Source organism: Rhipicephalus sanguineus, chromosome 3, assembly GCF_013339695.2.
Source record: "Rhipicephalus sanguineus isolate Rsan-2018 chromosome 3, BIME_Rsan_1.4, whole genome shotgun sequence".
In the NCBI taxonomy this organism is placed as follows: Eukaryota; Metazoa; Arthropoda; class Arachnida; order Ixodida; family Ixodidae; genus Rhipicephalus; species Rhipicephalus sanguineus.
In genome coordinates, this window is record NC_051178.1 from 121,981,709 (window position 1) to 121,999,479 (window position 17,771).

Here is a 17,771-nt window from a genome sequence, read left to right on the forward strand (position 1 = left end):
AATATTCAAAACGTTGCAGTGCATTTGCAAATATTTTTCCGTGTTCCGACAAACAGTTTTTTTTTTTTTTTGGCGTTGCCAGCGCGTAAACCCATGGGGTTCGCTTTCCGCACTGCTTTTAATTTCAACTTTTTTTTTTCGTAATGCACTCTTGTTAAAACTTCCTCGGCAGAGTGCTTTATGTTATTTTGATCAGAAATAGCACATCCCGAAAATTTTTAACGCGCATGCTACTGTAACATAGTATGTATATAGACCTAAGGCTCGCATGAAATCGATTCCCTCAATGCGTGTGAGAATAAGCCGAGTTTTTTTTTCTTTTTCCTTTTTTTTGCTGTGACCATTTCTCACCCACTAAACATTATTGTAAGGGTACGCTCGGCGCAATGCAGCATTAGCAACATTTTTTTGAAAAAAAAAAAAGATATGCATAATAACATTGCCTTATACCAATTTTATCAACACACGCTTCCACGCTTCAGTTTTGCGCAGTGGCAAATGATCATGCCACAATTGCCTTCAAGGTATACAGTAAACAGTCATTATTTTAATAAATCTTCGATTTCGCTCTCGTGCGTGACACGCTTATAACTCGAAATGCATGCACAATCTGTTTGACAGATCGATATATAAACCAGGGGCGGGGCCAGAAATTTTTTTCGGGGGAAGGGGGTTTCAACCATACTTTATGTGTGTTCGTGCGTGCGTTTGTATGTGTGCGTGTATATATACGCAAGCAAAACTGAAAAATTTCGCCCCTGATATAAGCAGCTGAGCAAATAGAAAGGTATGTAGTATGTAGTTTTCAATATCGCTGAACATAGCGAACCGAAAAGGTGAAGTATCCTCTTGCATGAGAGCTTAGCAAAGTTTGTGTAGTTCACTGCAGAAAGGAGTGTTCTTCGAGGGGGTCGAAATCATTCCGCGGCCAACTATGCAGCCACGTAGAACGACGCTCTTTGACGTTAATGTTTCCCACACGGAATGCAAAAATATACGAGATTCCCGGAGTAGTTCACCAACAACGTTCGGTTGCTGGTGAGCTACTGCGGGAATCTCGTATATTTTTGCATTCCGTGTGGGAAACATTAACAGCTCAACAGCAACGTTCGGTTGCTGGTGAGCTACTCTCTGACATCTGTATGACGCGTTTAAAAAAGCGACGAAATACTTCTGGGGACCGTGGTACTGCTAAATGTCCGGCCACGCTCTGCATTCAACGCGCCTGCACCCAAAACGCTTGGAAGGGATATGGCGGCGAGAGGTCACGTGATGCGAGTAAGCCAATCGCGTCGGCGGCGGCGCGCGGAAAACAGATGCGATACTCCGAAATTTTTCTAGTGACTCTAGTGTCTCCCGGCCGCCGACGCACGGCGCTTTGGAGGGCGATTGTTTTAAATGCGAATGCATTTCTTAGTCGGGGCATGTCAGGCGTCTGTCGGTGTCCGCGCGCCGGCAGGTGTTATCTCTCCGCTCTCACTCCCTCTCCCATAGCAACAGATGCGGGCGCGCGCGCTTATCCTCGCCCCTAGCAACCAGAGCAGGTGGTGCGGGCGAGGTAGCGGAGAGTGAGTGGAGAGGAGGAGCGCGCTCTGGCGTGTGAGGGCGCTCGCATCGCGGGAGCTCGGCGGTACGACGCTGCTGCGCGCGCGCGCGCCGTTGCCACTCGCCGAGCGGGCGGTGTGGACGGGTTCCTCAAGCGATACCTGCCCGTCAGCGAAGAACTGCGACAGCAACGGCAGTCCTCGCTTCTCAAAGACCCTTTGACTGTACACTTTAGCGACCACAAGGCTGAGATTATGGCCGTCAGGTACAATGACAACACAAACAGGTGCTGATGAATGTGTAAATAAATGGTTACGGTACAAATCATCGCCTCGTCATTAATTTACGCCATTAAAATTACTACGCCGTGTACTCTCGGCGCAAGAAATGCATTCGCATTTCCTCACGATTCCCTTCGGGGAGGTGGGGGCTTTTTTTTTATAGCCTCAGAAAAGCGTGCAGGAACATTACGACATCCCGTATCGTTTTGACACTTTATCGCAAGCCTGTCGAAGCATCGAAATATGCCTGGGTGCTGCGCTTTTGGGTGCAGCAACCGACGGGAAACGGGCAAAGTCCTCTTTGCTATACCTAGCGGGAAAAAGGATGCCAAGTGACGGGCTGTGTGGCTGCACAGCATACGGCGGGAAAAATTGGTTCCCACGACTGATACCCGCCTTTGTGAGGTAAGCGTTTCATTGAGAATTCCCGAATGTTGTTCCGGGAATATTTGCGTCTCCCCTGCACTAGTACAGCTTGTTTCGTGTGGTTGCCGTAGAAAGTTCATGCACACTAACATTGCCGAGCAGCTCTTAATTATGTTTGGCATAAAACTGACACCTTTGGGTTCACATAAAGATCAGCGCGCCATGAAAACTGACTGCTACAGATTGGTATTGTGTGACGTGATCGTATGACGAACACAAATAACAGGTGGTAACATGAAAGTAATGGCATGCATGTCATGTAAGGCATGATTTGCATGCCATGCTCATGGGGCACTCGCGACCGGTTCGATGGCTTGATATGCACCAAAATAGGTATTGCGTGACGTGACTGCATGACGAACATGAATGCCGGGTGGTAACATTAAAATAATGTCACGAATGTCATGTAAGGCATGATTTACATGTTACCGCCTGTCACTAACTTTCGTCTTACAGAAATATCTCGTCATATCAATTTTGGTATGTATGCATTTAATTAAACGACCGCGAGCGCCCCGAGACCATGTGATGTAAATGATGTTTTAAATGGCACGCCTGTCAAGATTTGCACGTTATAACTAGTAAGTTATGTTCGTCATACACTCTTGTCATGCCGTACCAATTTTGGTTTGTATCAAGCTACCGAAGCGGCCGCGAGCGCACAATGAGCGTGGCATGTAAATCACGCCGCACATGGCATGCACGCCATTATTTTCATGTTATGATCTGTAATTTATATTCGTCATACAGTCATGTTATGCCATACCAAATTTGGTGTACATCCCGTTGACGAAACGGCCAGGAGAGCACAGCTGTGGGCGGATAGATAGATAAATAGATAGATAGATAGATAGATAGATAGATAGATAGATAGATAGATAGATAGATAGATAGATAGATAGATAGATAGATAGATAGATAGATAGATAGATAGATAGATAGATAGATAGATAGATAGATAGATAGATAGATAGATAGATATCATACTCTGTCTATGCAGCTTTGTTAATTAATGGATCTACAGTGATTATTGACTTCCTCCAAGCAAACAGACCATACTTTGTTACACTGTGCGCATATATGTGTGTTTTCCCGCAGACGCCAATAACTGATCGACTCCCTATTTATATAAGCACAATTAATAAATTTATTACTTTACCACAGGTGTGACAACTCGAACTATGCCTATCTTAATAAGCATACCAGCAGAGACAATTAAGCACCAGTTGCCGAGATTATCGGGCCCCAAACTATCGGGCCCAAGATTACCGGGCCCAAAACGTGTTGTAGCTTGTAGGTGTAGCTTGTAGGTGTGTTACCGGAACATGCGTACCGGTAACACGGTAAACGCAATGCGGTATTCCGGTAACACGGTAACGTTAAAACGGCCCGATCTGAGCCTGAGTGAGTCTGAGTGAGCCGACCCATGAGTGAGTTTGCCGACCTTTGCTCGGCCCTGTCGAGCAACAAGGCCACGCACGAGATGGCTCGAGGTTTCACAGACCGAGCCTCTGACTCACCCGGGCCCGAGTGGAGGTGGGAGAATCTCTTGGTGAGCTACAGAGACATGACGCAACGATATAGATTAATAAGGAGGATGTACCCTTCCCGAATAAATCAGTTAATGGAGGCAAGAATAATTTATACTAGTCGAGCTTCGTGCATGCTTTTCTTTTTAAAAGGTAATTTTTATATTTATCATGGAGGCAAATCTGATATTTAAACACCAACATGTATTATTCTGCTCCAAATTTATGTGAAACCTTTATTTCGTTAGATACAGTGAAAGTGAATGTGCGTTTTTGCGTTACATTATTTTATTGGCGATTTTTAACGCGTATATGAATTGCAGTAAGACTTTGGTCTGGGCGAGTTGGTTCATAGCAATGGGAAGGCACAGCGCAACTGAGACAATGGACAAGAACACGGAACACACACGCAGCGCTCGTGTGTGTTGCGCGTTCTTGTCCATTGTCTCAGTTGCGCTGTGCCTTCCCATCGTATATGAAGTTGTTCGTAATTGAAGTATCGGGTACAAAAATTTCATGAACAGTAAGAAAGTTCCACAGAAAACAAAATGCGCATCGCATTACGCGAGTTTAACTGGTCATTAAAATTTAGGAAGTATTCGGCTTATTTAAACGTGAAGCATAACTAAAAGGTTATGCTATCGTCATTATATGGCACTCATTTCCCAATGAGAACCTAAATCCTTAGTAAATCAATTATTCTTGGCGCGAACTTCCTACAACGAACTTGTTATCCCTGGCCCTGTTTTGTTAGTGCGTGGGTGAAGAAGTGAAAATGCGAAGAGTGTCGTTTTCAAGGCCTCTCCTAAGACTTTCACGTTAAAATCGACAATGAGCTTGTCAGAGATCCCCTGTCAACGCAGTTACCACCGCGGCATGGAAGTAAAATGGCCACCGGCCGTTTTATTCCAACTTTGCGGTACTTTGAGTGTTTTCCAGCTACTCTAATTACGGTTCAAGTTACGGTTCGAGGCTATGTACAAACGTACAGTGACTTTACAGTGTGTCCTTTTGAACAGTAACTCCACTTACGGTGAGCGCGCAAACGCTTCTGACGTCAAGACGTCGGGAGTTCAGTGACACCAGCGCGCCGCAGGAATGCGACATGTGCACGAACGTGACGATTAAGAAATCAAAGCCTCTGTAAATGAGACGTTTGTACACGTACCACAAACGGCCAACCTCGGCGTGCTGGTTTCGCTGCAGCGTTCGGGAGGAAGAACGGCATGCTATGCATGCCCATGCGGTGAACGTTCTTGATGCGCTATACATTGTGCTGCTGCTAGCACCTGTCGTTCACTGGACTGCTTGTTCACGGAGCTGGATGAGCAGCGTCTCGTTATTGTAATTAGTCCCAGATACAGTACGCACTGGAATAAATTGCGTGGCATAAACTGAGCGCTTCGCCAACATCTGCAGTGTGTGGGTGACGCCGACGACTTGGAACGACATTCGGACGTAAGTAGTACGCTTATCCAAGGTCTTATTTTTTTCTATATTTCTTTATATCACCAGTGGCAGATATGGATGGATGAAAAACTTTTATCACCCGCCACAGTGGTCTAGTGGTTATGGTGCTTGACTGCAGACCCGATGGTCGCCGGATCGAATCCCGGCCGCGGCGGCCGCATTTTCGATGGAGGCGGAAATGTTTGAGGCCCGGTGCCCGTTAAAGATTTAGGTCGGTGCCCGTTAAAGAACCCCAGGTGGTCGAAATTTCCGGAGCCCACCACTACGGCGTCCCTCATAATCATAATCGCGGTTACGGGACGTTGAACCCCAACAATTATTATTAAAACTTTATCGAAAAATACTGTGGTGCGCGACAGATATAGCATAATTCTGTTATCTCAGAGATGAATTATTCAAAAGGTGGTCCTTGTCTCGGCTAACTTTAATTGTTTAATTACGCTACTGCGAATAATGCTAATTACTTATTGTATTCGTTGAGTGAACTTGTAGGGTATATCTATTGGGAAGGAATTCTTAGGATGACACGCTTTATTCGCTCAGTCTTCGCTGTCCTTGCACAAACGCGCTTTCTTCTCTCTCTTCGTGTCGTATTATCGAGCGTCGAGCGACTGCTTCAATGTTCACGCGAAGACAAGCGCACGGCTCTGCCATTCACCTGAGTTCCACTCGCAACCTCTTTGTAAATTGATTGATTGATTGATTAATTGAACCGAGATCAAAAGGTTAAGTATCTTATTGTCAAGGAACACAATGTAGATGTGGTGGGAGAAGAGACGTGCTCAGATATAGCTTGGATCACTAAATCCCGTATGATGGCACCTCGGTCGAGGCTAATGGTTTGTCGTCGAAGGGCCCATTGTGCCGAGTCGGTGCCTCATTAAAAGAGGGGTTAATCTCTCCCCCTTTCCCAATTCTCTCCATGGCCCACTTTGAGGAACGCTTACACGATTTGCATATCTGGCGATAAAAGCATAGGTCACATTAATGAGTATTTCGGAGTGATTATAGTGTCTTACAAGCTCAAATGCGGTATAATGCACGGGAGTAAGTTCGCGGGGCTTGAAGTGTTTGACTCCGAAATTAGACGTATGTTATCGGGCTGTACGCGCGTAAAGTATAACGGATCGCCTCGGTGCGGAATACGTTAGTGTAAGCGCTTGGACACTGTGGAATGAAGGAAGGAAGGAAGGAAGGAAGGAAGAAACAAGCGGAAAGACAGGGAAGTTAGCCGGTTTTTAGACCGGCTGGCTACCCTGTGCTGTGGATCGAAGGGGTAAGGGGAATGAAAGATAAATGAGTATACAATGTAGCCTGTAATATCGATGAAAACTTCTTGTTCACGATAAGTAAGAACAGCGCAGTCATTCGGCCACTTCTACGTAGTATTTTTGTATGTTTCTCCGAACTTTTCAAGCAGCAATAACAAAACCAAATAATAATAAAGAGTTCAGGCAGAGCAAACGCTGGCGAAACTTAACAAGACCATTTCCTTTCTCCCAGCAAGAGCGACGTGTAAGTACACCAAGATTGGATGAAAGCATCCGTAACTCCTGAAAGGTTTCAACGCATTATCGCTTGCTTCAAGATGAGTGGCTATCAATCATCTCTATTGTGCAGTGGAGCAAAGCATTTAGGTCGTCTTCGTCCAGCTATCGTTTTATCAATCAATGTGAGGTTCCCAACTTCGAGAGCACGGACCGATAACAAGACAGCAGGCTAAAAGGGCGTAACGTTACATCGACTGTTTACGTACCGACATTATATATACTCGGTCGCATGCTATGATACAACGCCGATAAGAGCGGCAGCACCTACGTTGCGGCATTATCCCCGCTAGATCCTTCGCTTTCTGCATTGCGTCCGCTCGCGTGGCAAAGGTCGGCGGAGCTCGCGCTCTTGCAATCACTTCGGCGCGCTTGTACCTTGCCGTGGAACTAAAGTTGCGAAGGTGTGGACGCGAGATAGGGATAACGCCTTTGCTTGAGCATATCGAGAGGCTTCCCCTGCCCCTGGCATATTCTGGATACTGACGACCGTTCGACGTCCGGAACATCACTCCACCGTGATACGCGCGCACAGCTTCCCCATTCCAGGTAGGTAAAAGATCTACGGCCTACCTCAATGACAACGTCAATGGCTTACCGTGTACGCTACATACTCTCTTTCTCTCTGGATGTCAAGTTGGGTTAATTAAATACCATTTTTTACGGACATGCCCTCGGCTTCAAGCGGCTCTACGACGCCACCTGCGGCGTGCGGGACTTCAGCACACCAGGCCACCTGACTTACAGCAGTGGATATACGGTCTGCATCATAGGTCCCTCCTGGACTTTATGGAGGAAACACAGCCGCACAATGTTGTGTAAAGTGTATTTGTTCCTTAGGGCAAACTAACGAAATACAAAAAAACAAATGAAATCAAAATTGTCTTAGCTTTCGGCGTTGGCGGGTATGCATTGTGCAGATCATACAGCGTGTTGGTAAAGTCAGTGGCCTCATTTGCATTCAGGTTTTAAACCCGCAGGAAAACGTCAGAATGACTCATCCTTTTTTATTACCATTTCTTTTGTCTACGGTTTTCTTGAAGCGTGTAGAAGTAGGTATGACGGGGTCTACATACCAATGCCTGTGCTTTGTTTTGTTTTTGCGGCGGTATGACAGAATGACGGTTAGCGACGGAACGTGCTGTCTTGCGTCTTATGAAAGCTGAAGCAGCCGGTATTTTGAAAACTCCAATGTACAAGGCCCTATAAGAACCGTATGTTTGTATAAGAACTGTATGACTGTATAGAATAGTAAGAACTGTAAGAACTGTAAGAACTGTAAGAACTGTAAGAACTGTATAAGAACTATAAGAACTGTATGTGTGTTTAAGAACTGTGTGGATGGACAAGAGTTAAAAAGCGACGTTCTTAGCTGGTTAGACAGATTCCAGGGGGGATGTGTACTTCATCTTTCGAAATCATTCAACGTTTGCGGGTCTCTGGCATTTAAGTTGCTCGAAGTTCCTGTTTCCGCTTTTTCCACCGTAAGCGACCTTTCGGAAATAGCGCGAATGAAACACACACACACACACACACACACACACACACACACACACACACACACACACACACACACACACACACACACACACACACACACACACACACACACACACACACACACACACACACACACACACACACACACACACACACACACACACACACACACACACACACACACACACACACTCACACACACACACTCGCGCGCGCTCTCAATTGATTAAGGAGAGTAATGATTGGGAAATGTAGTGTAAACATGACTTTTGTCCTCTACTACCATTCTTTCTCAAGGCTTATTGTTATTGTGTGCATAAATAAAGTGATTAATGAAGCCTGCGCCCTTTGCGGCCGGTCACAGGGAGTCCGTTGTGATCGTCCAGCAAACACCACAAGCTACACAGATCCCTGCGTACGTGGCAAGTCGTGTTTTCCATCCACTTCTGCCTTTTTCCAATTGTCTTAGTAGGGTGGCGGTTTGGGCTAGTTGGTACACAGTGATGGTGGAGAGTAGAGTGCGAACAAACGGACAACGTGTACGACGAACGGACGAAAGACAAGCGCCTGTATTTTGTCCATTCTCCTCCACGTAGTTCGTTTCTTCCCTCTAAACGATTAAGCGTTCCTATTGCCTCTACAATTCAGTTAATATTTAGAGCTAATCTTTCCGGTCTTCCCTGGTTTCTCCGTATGTTTGCTTTATGCCATGCGCCTTTTTCTTTTACTGTAAGAATTTTTTTGCTTCATGATTGGCTGTGGCAGATTGCTCGAAGGGATACAAGCTACATGTAACTTATAAACGGAAATGTATAATTTGTTTATTTATTTAAAGCACCTTACAGGTACACAAAGGGCATTGCGTAAGGGGAGTATCAGAAATGTTACATCATTTATAGGCGACTCAGAGTAATGAAATAATATGAAAACATTGTTAATAATTGTACAGCTGACAAAAGAATGGATAACACCAAATTTTCTAATTGCATTTTAATAAATTGCTGCCCACGTTGAAACTCCGAAATTCTAGCAGGTGTTCTGGCGATACTTAATTGTCAAGTTGGAAACAATTATGAGTACAGTGACGGCTCACCGATCTACTTAAGGCTTATAACGTACTATTAGTCCCTATTCATTGGGTAATAGCTAAAATGAAACGAAATAAAAAAAAGAAATTCTTGGCAGTGGTTCTTTTGAAAAAGAAACATTGAAGACGTGACCGCGATTTCTCGGAAGCAATGGATCTGTGTTTTCTAGATTGTCTACAAAGAAACAATGACAAAATTTAGGAGCCATGCGAGTTCGCGTAGGTGGATGAGCGACGAAGCTGTACCGCATCACACAGCATTTTCGATAGAGGCTAAAATGCTTGAGGCCCGCGTACTTAGATTTAGGTGCACGTTAAGGAACCCTGCAGGTGGTCGAAATTTCCGGCGTCCCTCACAATCATATCGTAGTTTTGGGACGTTAAACCCCAGATGTTATTATTAAACAGAATGAAAGGGCACATATGTTCATTTTAAGGGGTAGCGCATTTCGAAGCATATGGCACCCGCTGCTTTTATATAGGTAAAAGCAGTGACGTCGCACCGAACTGGGAAAGCGTATTCTGAAGCACAAGCACCATTCAACTGCGCCGTTATCATTATTAATTATTATTTTTAAGGGCGGAGAACAATTGACATCAACCACCGGTCTGCCCGGTACTGCCCTTTTCCCGGGATCTGCCCTCGCTGACCTTTCTTTATAGTTGACATACGAACACGAATAATCCATTAAATCTTATCTATATACAGTTTTGCTATAAATAAAACACGTTTTAAATAATAATAAGCAAAGTTAAAAAAAGATAAATACAGAAAGTGTTTGAACCTGTGGGCAAAATGTCTCGAAGTACGAGTCAGAACACATTGGCTTACAATGGATATATGATTCTGTGTAGCAGCCATGACCTCAAGGTCCAAATTGTCTCGACACCAACACAATAACTGATGAATATCACACGCTCAAATCCTCTATAGGCGCGTCGTCAGTGACATTTCAAGGCACAAGGTTGGAACGCAGAGGAGATCTTTTATTTTTCCTAGAAAAGCGAACGCCCCGCGGTCCCTGTTTCAGCATTTTTGTTAGATAGGCTCCTGAAAATTTTTCGTGCCTATCGCCAAGCGTGCCCGTAAGCCAGGGAGAAATAAAAAAAAAGTTTTCCAGTAATTTCCATTTGAACAAACGTTCCGAGTTTTTTTTTTTTTCCTGGGAAGTGACTCATCGCGTGCACGCTGTGACATTAAATTCGAACAGTTCACTGGAATCACAGAAGTTCATGCAAACATGACTCAATGGAACTGGGGCGCTAGCCTACAGTCCCTGGGTCATCTACTGGGACTGGGTATGACTCAGGGAATGTTCACGAGAAGCTGACAGTGTGGCTGCTCACTTTTATACATGTAATTTTACTTTTACTTCAGTACCCTCAGAGAACAAAATGGTGCGGGGGGGGGGGGGATGCAAAAGTGAAGGTGGTATCGTTCGATGATTCCCTTCCGCGGACAATTATCGGGAAAAAAAGGCATATCAGAAAAGATGAGGACGTTAAAGCGTTGATTAATGCTGGATGACATACAGGAAGCTCCTGAAAAAAACTTCTCGTTTTAAGTAAGCGTATTCTAAAAGGAATTTCGGGGAAACGGCAAAGACAAGGATATTTGTTTCTAAGCTTTAGGTTAATGAATACAAAGCCTGATTTCAATAAAGAAGCGTTGGTTCTCCGGGCATAATTTGAAAGGATGAAGCGAGCTGGACTATTCTGGACAGACTCACTAATACCGGTCTAGTTTAGTTAGTCATATCGCGTAATTACTGATCAAAGTGCAAAACGTGTTAAATTAAGGGGATCGGATTTTCGTGAATGCAGCAACAACAGCGGTTGATAACTGAGCCCATTTTGTTTCCAGGCGATTCACCTTAAGGAAGTAACAGTAAGCATGGAAACTCCAAGACGAGAAAATTAAGATTACCATGCAGTTCACCATGATGGTGGCGCACTTGCTGGGTGATATAACGTGCAGAGCAGTGCGCTTTGGCGGTTTGTAACAATGCGAACACAAACTAATTGTAACATTTCCGTAAGTAAAATTCGATTAGACATCATATCATTAGCAATGGCAATTAATTTGTAATATTTAATGGCATAATAAGTACTTATAGCATGATAAATTATATACACAATACACGTTAGCGATGCATTATGTTAGTTACCGATGTACTAGAATACCCCGGAACAGTATAGTGGGTTAAGTGACATTGATTGATTGATTGATTGATTGATTGATTGATTGATTGATTGATTGATTGATTGATTGATTGATTGATTGATTGATTGATTGATTGATTGATTGATTGAAATAACTTTAATGGTGTCCTGCGGGACGCGCCCTGTCTCCAGATTAATTTTTATCACCTGGATGCCTCCACCATGCGCCGAACATAATGTACGAGAGCACTTTGCCTGATCAATTTTTAATGCCGACACTAATGCGATTAGAGTTATTAGGATATTCAACCTACCTCACAGGATCACCTTATCTGAATATCCGACCGCTTACCCGCTAACTTGTGTCACTAGGTGACACAAGTTAGCGGGTAATGATGGTAACCACGTCCTGATGGTTAGTGCCTCAGGATGCTGCACTGAGGCAACCGTTGCTCGAAAACAACTTGACTGTGTTTTGACACTGAATATGTGCCGGACTTCATAATAATCTTCATATTATAAATAACGCCTATCGTCAAAAATTACACGTCCATCATGATATATCGCTAATCGCATTAACGTCGAGAACCCTCTTTAAAAGATACACGAGCTGCCAATTTTCGGAGACAGTGTCAATGCCACTCCGATTATGAATATTGCCAGTCCAGCAATTCAATGCCAGTCCGATGATTGAATTCTCTACAGATCTTAACGTCGGAGCTGCTTGAAAGGTAGAGGTGAATCCCTGGGGATCCGTCGTCCGCACTTTCTGGCCCAGCTGCGAGAGCGAAGCCTGAAGAGAGAGTGCATGGGTAAAGCTAAGTGGGTGAGAGGGGAGCCTAGTGTAGAGAAAGAGTAGCGACGGGGAGAGGGTGAAGCTTGGGTAGAAAGCAGGAGAGCAAAGGCGAAACAGGTGGAGAGATTCGCTCGCTGGATTTCAAGCAAGACGGACGTGCCGGCCGCGATGTCCTGGATTTCTCCTCGTACCTCTCGCTCATCGGCGCCCCGTGACGGTCCCCTCGCCTGCTATGCCGTGCGCCGCTCATCGACGGGGCCTCCGCCGCTTCGTCGATGTTGTGCACCGTGCCTCTGGCTGTGTTTCGTGGTCCCGTCCCTGAACTCCCGTGACCGTCTCCCCCATCTTTCCTGTCCTCTTTTCTCTTCGTTGGATGGATGTCCCCCTATCACTTCTTTCACTATTTCTTCCTACTTTTCTTTTATTCCCTCCTTACCCCCACCCCTACAAGGCACTGCGCCGTGTCGCCTATAGGCAGACAGAAATTAGGTGCCTTTTTCCCTTCTTCAAGAACCACTACCACCAAGCAGGTGGTGCGGAGAGGAAGACCGTCTGTTAATCACCCTGGAAAAGATGAGGCCTCGCATTTGTTCTGGAATGTCCGCCTCGCGTCGCTACAGCGCGCACAGGCTGCTGTGTTGGCCCGCCTTGACGACCGACCCCTGTCGGAACAGTCAGTGCTAGAATGTTGACCCGAACTGTCGTCGCACCGGAAATCAATTGAGGCCTTACTGAACGTTTTGCGTGGCAGTGCCATATTGAATAGGCTGTAGCACTCCCGCTCTGCGCCTTCCTTTTGTTTGTTTCTTTGTTTGTTTTATCGCGCGCCTGCTCTTCTCTCCACTTTCTTTTCCATCTTTCTTTCCCCCTCCCCTCAGTGCAGGGTAGCAAAGCGGATGCTACAATTCTGGTTGACCTCCCTGCCTTTCTCTCGTTTCATTATCTCTCTCTTACTGCATGATGCCACCAGCTCCACTGCTTAATCAGCCATTGCGGCGCTGTCAGTTGAAGCTGAGCATAATTTTCCCCCTTTTTTTGTTGCTGTATACAGAGACCAGATATGACTCCAGACGTGCACCAGGACGTTGAGTACGCCGTGTTCGGCGTGTTCGTGGCGGCCAGCCTCGTCACGGGCCTGTACTTTGCGTTGGGCAAGTGTCGCCGCAAACCGTCCGATCGAACTGTCCTCCGCGGGAGCATGGCGGACGAAGAGTTCCTCGGAGGACGAAGCATGGGGATGCTGCCCCTGGCACTATCCGTACTCGCTTCCATGGTGACCGCCACGGGACTGCTGGGCTTCACGTCCCACTTCTACGCGTACGGAATGCACCTGCTGTGGGGCTCCATTCCCGTGCTCGTTCTCCTGCCCTTCATCGCGTACGTGGTCATCCCTCTGGTGCGACGGCTCGGAGTCACCTCCGTTTATCAGGTACACCGTAGAAACGATGTAAAGCTATGGTATGAAAGCTACGGGGAATGTGATAAACCAAAGGAAGTCTCAAAATAATGACAACGTGGCTGAGTGCCAGTCACCGATGAACAAATACCTGGGTGCCTTTCACGCCTAATGGGAACGCGCTTCTGCCCCGTTAATGCAAAACGTGAACATTAGAGGATGACTTGTCGTCATTTCTTTGTAGTCAGCGCGTTTCATCAACACGAAATAGCTCGCCTTGACTACAGACCGATGTCGGCAACGACCATTTTAGAATGTCGTCCTCAGCAGTCACTGCGGATGAATGCAAAGGAAAACGTTGCTAAAATTCTTGAAGGCAACAGACTGTCGCCGGCGGTTACAGACTATAATGGCGATATTGTGACTGTGAGGAGTGTGACTATGTGCGCGTGTGCTTCCCCTCTCCTTCTTTCTCTCTATATCTAATTTTCAAACATCCCTATCCTCTTCCCCCAGTGTAGGATAGCATACCAGTTTTGGTAGACCGGTTAACGTTCCCGCCGTTCCTCTCTCTCTCTCTCTCTCTCCTGTTCCTTCCTTCCTGGCCCAAATTGCTCACAGCAAAGCGCAGGACGTGTATTCATTTCACTGAGCAAGCGCCGATATCGACAAGAAATTCACCGACGTTACGATACTGCCTAATGCGAATTCCGAGCGCAGCTTCGTGTTGGGGCAAGGCCAACTGTGTTTGAAGTTTTGGCTTTCCGCAAGGTATCGACTACGCCATAAATAAAATTTTTGTGAAGTAGGACAGCACCCATTACGCCATTATTCGTCTTTCTGCGGATAAGCGAGGTACCCGCTACAGATCTGCAAGGTATTATGTGCACTTTGTTGATGCTCCATGTGGCTGATGACGATGAAGAATTATGGCTGAGTGCGTTTTAGTGGGTGGGAAGCATTAAACCACACACTCGTTGCGCAAGTACCATCGTGCGATGACTGGTTGTTATTTTACACTTCTGCCACGCTAAATTACATAGGTTAACGCGATTCCTTGCCCGACGTGACGCCTGCATAGGGTCATTTTGCAAATGAGCTTCAAGCACCAGCGTGACTCTGTGGTAGAATACGACTGCGACGCAGGGGCCCGGGTTTAAATCCCATTCCATCCTGGGTGTTATTTTCTCATTTTATTTTTTCATGTCTGTCTGTTACTCCACCGACGGCGACGGCGACGCCGCTCAACGCAACACGGGCGCCTCTTTTAGAGGCGCCCGTCTTGCGCAACGCCGTCAACGCCGTCGCCACCTTTTAGAGCTGCGCTCTAAAATGTGGCGACGGCGTTGCCTCCTGCGGGATGATAGCTCAGCTACAGTGCGCTATAGTATCTCGGTGAATACGTTTATATATCGTGTTGCGGCCGACTGCTTCGCGCGAGCGTAGAAAAGTAACGAAGTTCGTCATTGAAATCATATTTATCTTGTCTTCTATATAGATATGTTGTTTAATGGATACCAGAACACCATTGGGATTGTTACCTGGTGACGCTGTGTTCAAACAGAGGGCAGGAAAGTACTACTCTCATGCCAAGTTACGTGCTGTTTAACTGTTGGTGTAAAGGTGTCGGCCGCATCTGGGTCAAGAATGACATTCTACCTGTTGTCGTTTGCTGCTTCTTTACTTCTTTTTTTTTTTTTTGGGGGGGGGGGGGGGGGGACAACAGTTACGAAATAACAAAAACGTGTCTTGAGGATTGTGGTTGAATAAAGCGCCGCACGCTATAGCGATACCTACACGCTGATGCTGCTGCTTTCTATACTTCCCCGGAGCTTCAGTATCCCTATTTCCTAAACTGTAGTTCAGTATACAATGTAAGGGCAGACTTCATACCTCTGCTTTTTTAAATTTATTTTCCAGTACATCCGGATGCGCTTCGGCAACCATGTCGGAATCGCTGCCTGCGTCGTCTACTTCTTCCTCACTGTACGTGCCACACTCATGCTGATTTTGTACTTATAGTCGGGTACAACTTTAGAAAAAAGCGGCATTTGCACCTCAAAGGCGGATGCACACGCGCTTCCACCAATGGGCGCGCGCTCTAGACTGACGTCACGAGCCGGACGGCCGGTGCCTCCGCTCAAGGAGAAGAAGCGGGACTATTTCTTTGCCGCGGAGGCAATCGGCTGCCGCGCTTCGGTCATATGGGCGGGGCCTCTCCTTTTTTCTAAAGTTGTACCCGACTATAGATGGATCACTTAATTCATGGACACGCGTATTATTGAAAGCACAATATTACTCGCGGACTGGCGTGTTTCTGCTCGCAATGCGTAGTAACGCGTGTACGTGTCATATCGTGCTGTATGGGAGCTTTAAGATTTGCGCGGGTAATTTTATCGTTTCTTGGACAACGTAAATTGTCTCTTTTTGGTTGTTCCAGCTTCGATATATCAAAATAGCATCGCGATGCGTTCAGGTTTGTGTGTATCCAAGTGTGCGAAAGCAAGGATCTTTAAACTCATGTGTATATGTATAATTTTTGTCGGTCGCTATGGTCTACCTCTACTGAAAGAGCATTAAATGCCTATTTTTCGTTATTATATAAGCTTTTTTAATTAAACCTGCTGGTTTATGCATTGCGTCAGTCTTGCGAAGCACCTATGGCCGCAAAATCTAATGAAAAAAAAAAACCTAAGCTGCAGCGCTCACTATGCGATATTTTCAATCAACTGTTTTCGTTTGCTTTTATGATACCTATAACGTAAATGAACAATTTCAAAAGCAGCATTATGGATAAGCAAAAGCTTCTGATTACTTCTAAGCTGGCATTTTAGGCTCTGCCGCTTCACAACGTCCACAACGGCAGAAATTTACGCTACGCTCTCTGCTTCATGCTCCCAGTAGATGTCGACAGTGAGGACCTTTTTCTCGCAAGCCTCATTACTATGTGTAAAATATTTTAGCTTAGAAAAAACAGAGAACACATTGTCATATGAAATTCGGAAGACATACGCCCTAGCGAAAGATTTACGTCACGATATAATTTTCCAATGGATTCCAAGAAATCACTGTGACATCGAAGGAAATGTCACACCTGATCGCATGGCACATGCAGCGCATCGAGAGACTGATTCATCTCCATACTACCTCTCGCGGCGAGCGACAGTGCGCGATGTTTGTTAAACTACGTGGTCGAATATCCAAAAAAAACTTCGTCCGCAAACGGTGCGAAGAACTTTCAAATATAGAAAAGGGATCCTAGAATGGAATTTGATATTCCGATTAAGATTACCCGATCTGTCGAAACAAGAATTCATAGGCTTCCGCCAGGTACTGCCTATATTGCAGGGGTCTCGAACTCATCTCAACAAGCGGGCCGCGGTTCCGAAATTTAGTGGGGACAGTGCTTGGGTATTTGAACCAAAAGGGGGTTTGACGTATAATGACTAAAATTCTGAAATAGATTTTCTCGTTCTACGGTGATGTTTCAACACAAAGTGACCACATATGGCGCCTCAGGGAAAAAAATGCTTGAGACCATGGAGTCCCGTCGCTGTAGCTCCTCCGAACAAAGCGTTCTTAGTCGCAATAGGCAAGAAAATAACGCGAATACCATTTAGCAAAGTGACAAAAGTTTATTCCTTGCGAAGCCGCGGGCCGCATGTTTCAGACCCCTGGCCTAGACTAAGAGCTTTCTGTACAGGATAAGAAAAATTAACCCTGCTACATGCTCATTTGAAGATGCAGAAGGCAAAACATTTTCTTCTACATTGTAAAAATTATGATGTATCCCGTAATAACTTTTCGGAAAAGCTAAATAGTAAAGCTATCGTTGGCAGAAATTCTGGGCCCATGGCCAACGGAAACGTTTCAAAATAAACGTGGACGATTCAGGGCATATAACTTACACCGCATCTTGTGTAGTCAAGCAGTCTATAAGATGCACACGTCACTCGATGTTTCTGAATCACGCGTTACATATTTAATTTTTCAGGAAATCCAGGGCGCCGTCAGCATATTTGCGGCCGCCG

General features: G+C 45.6%; 1 protein-coding gene across 1 annotated transcript in view; it reads left to right on the plus strand.

Annotated features, from left to right (window-relative positions):
- Window positions 1–4,972: 4,972 nt before the first annotated feature.
- Window positions 4,973–17,771, plus strand: part of LOC119385794 (sodium-coupled monocarboxylate transporter 2) — a 70,596-nt gene continuing 57,797 nt past the window's right edge. The window contains exons 1-4 of the mRNA XM_037653177.2: window positions 4,973–5,239; window positions 13,396–13,773; window positions 15,661–15,726; window positions 17,735–17,764. Of these exons, the coding sequence (XP_037509105.1) occupies window positions 13,405–13,773; window positions 15,661–15,726; window positions 17,735–17,764 (465 nt within the window). The 5' untranslated portion in view covers window positions 4,973–5,239; window positions 13,396–13,404. The remainder of the gene's footprint in view (window positions 5,240–13,395; window positions 13,774–15,660; window positions 15,727–17,734; window positions 17,765–17,771) is intronic.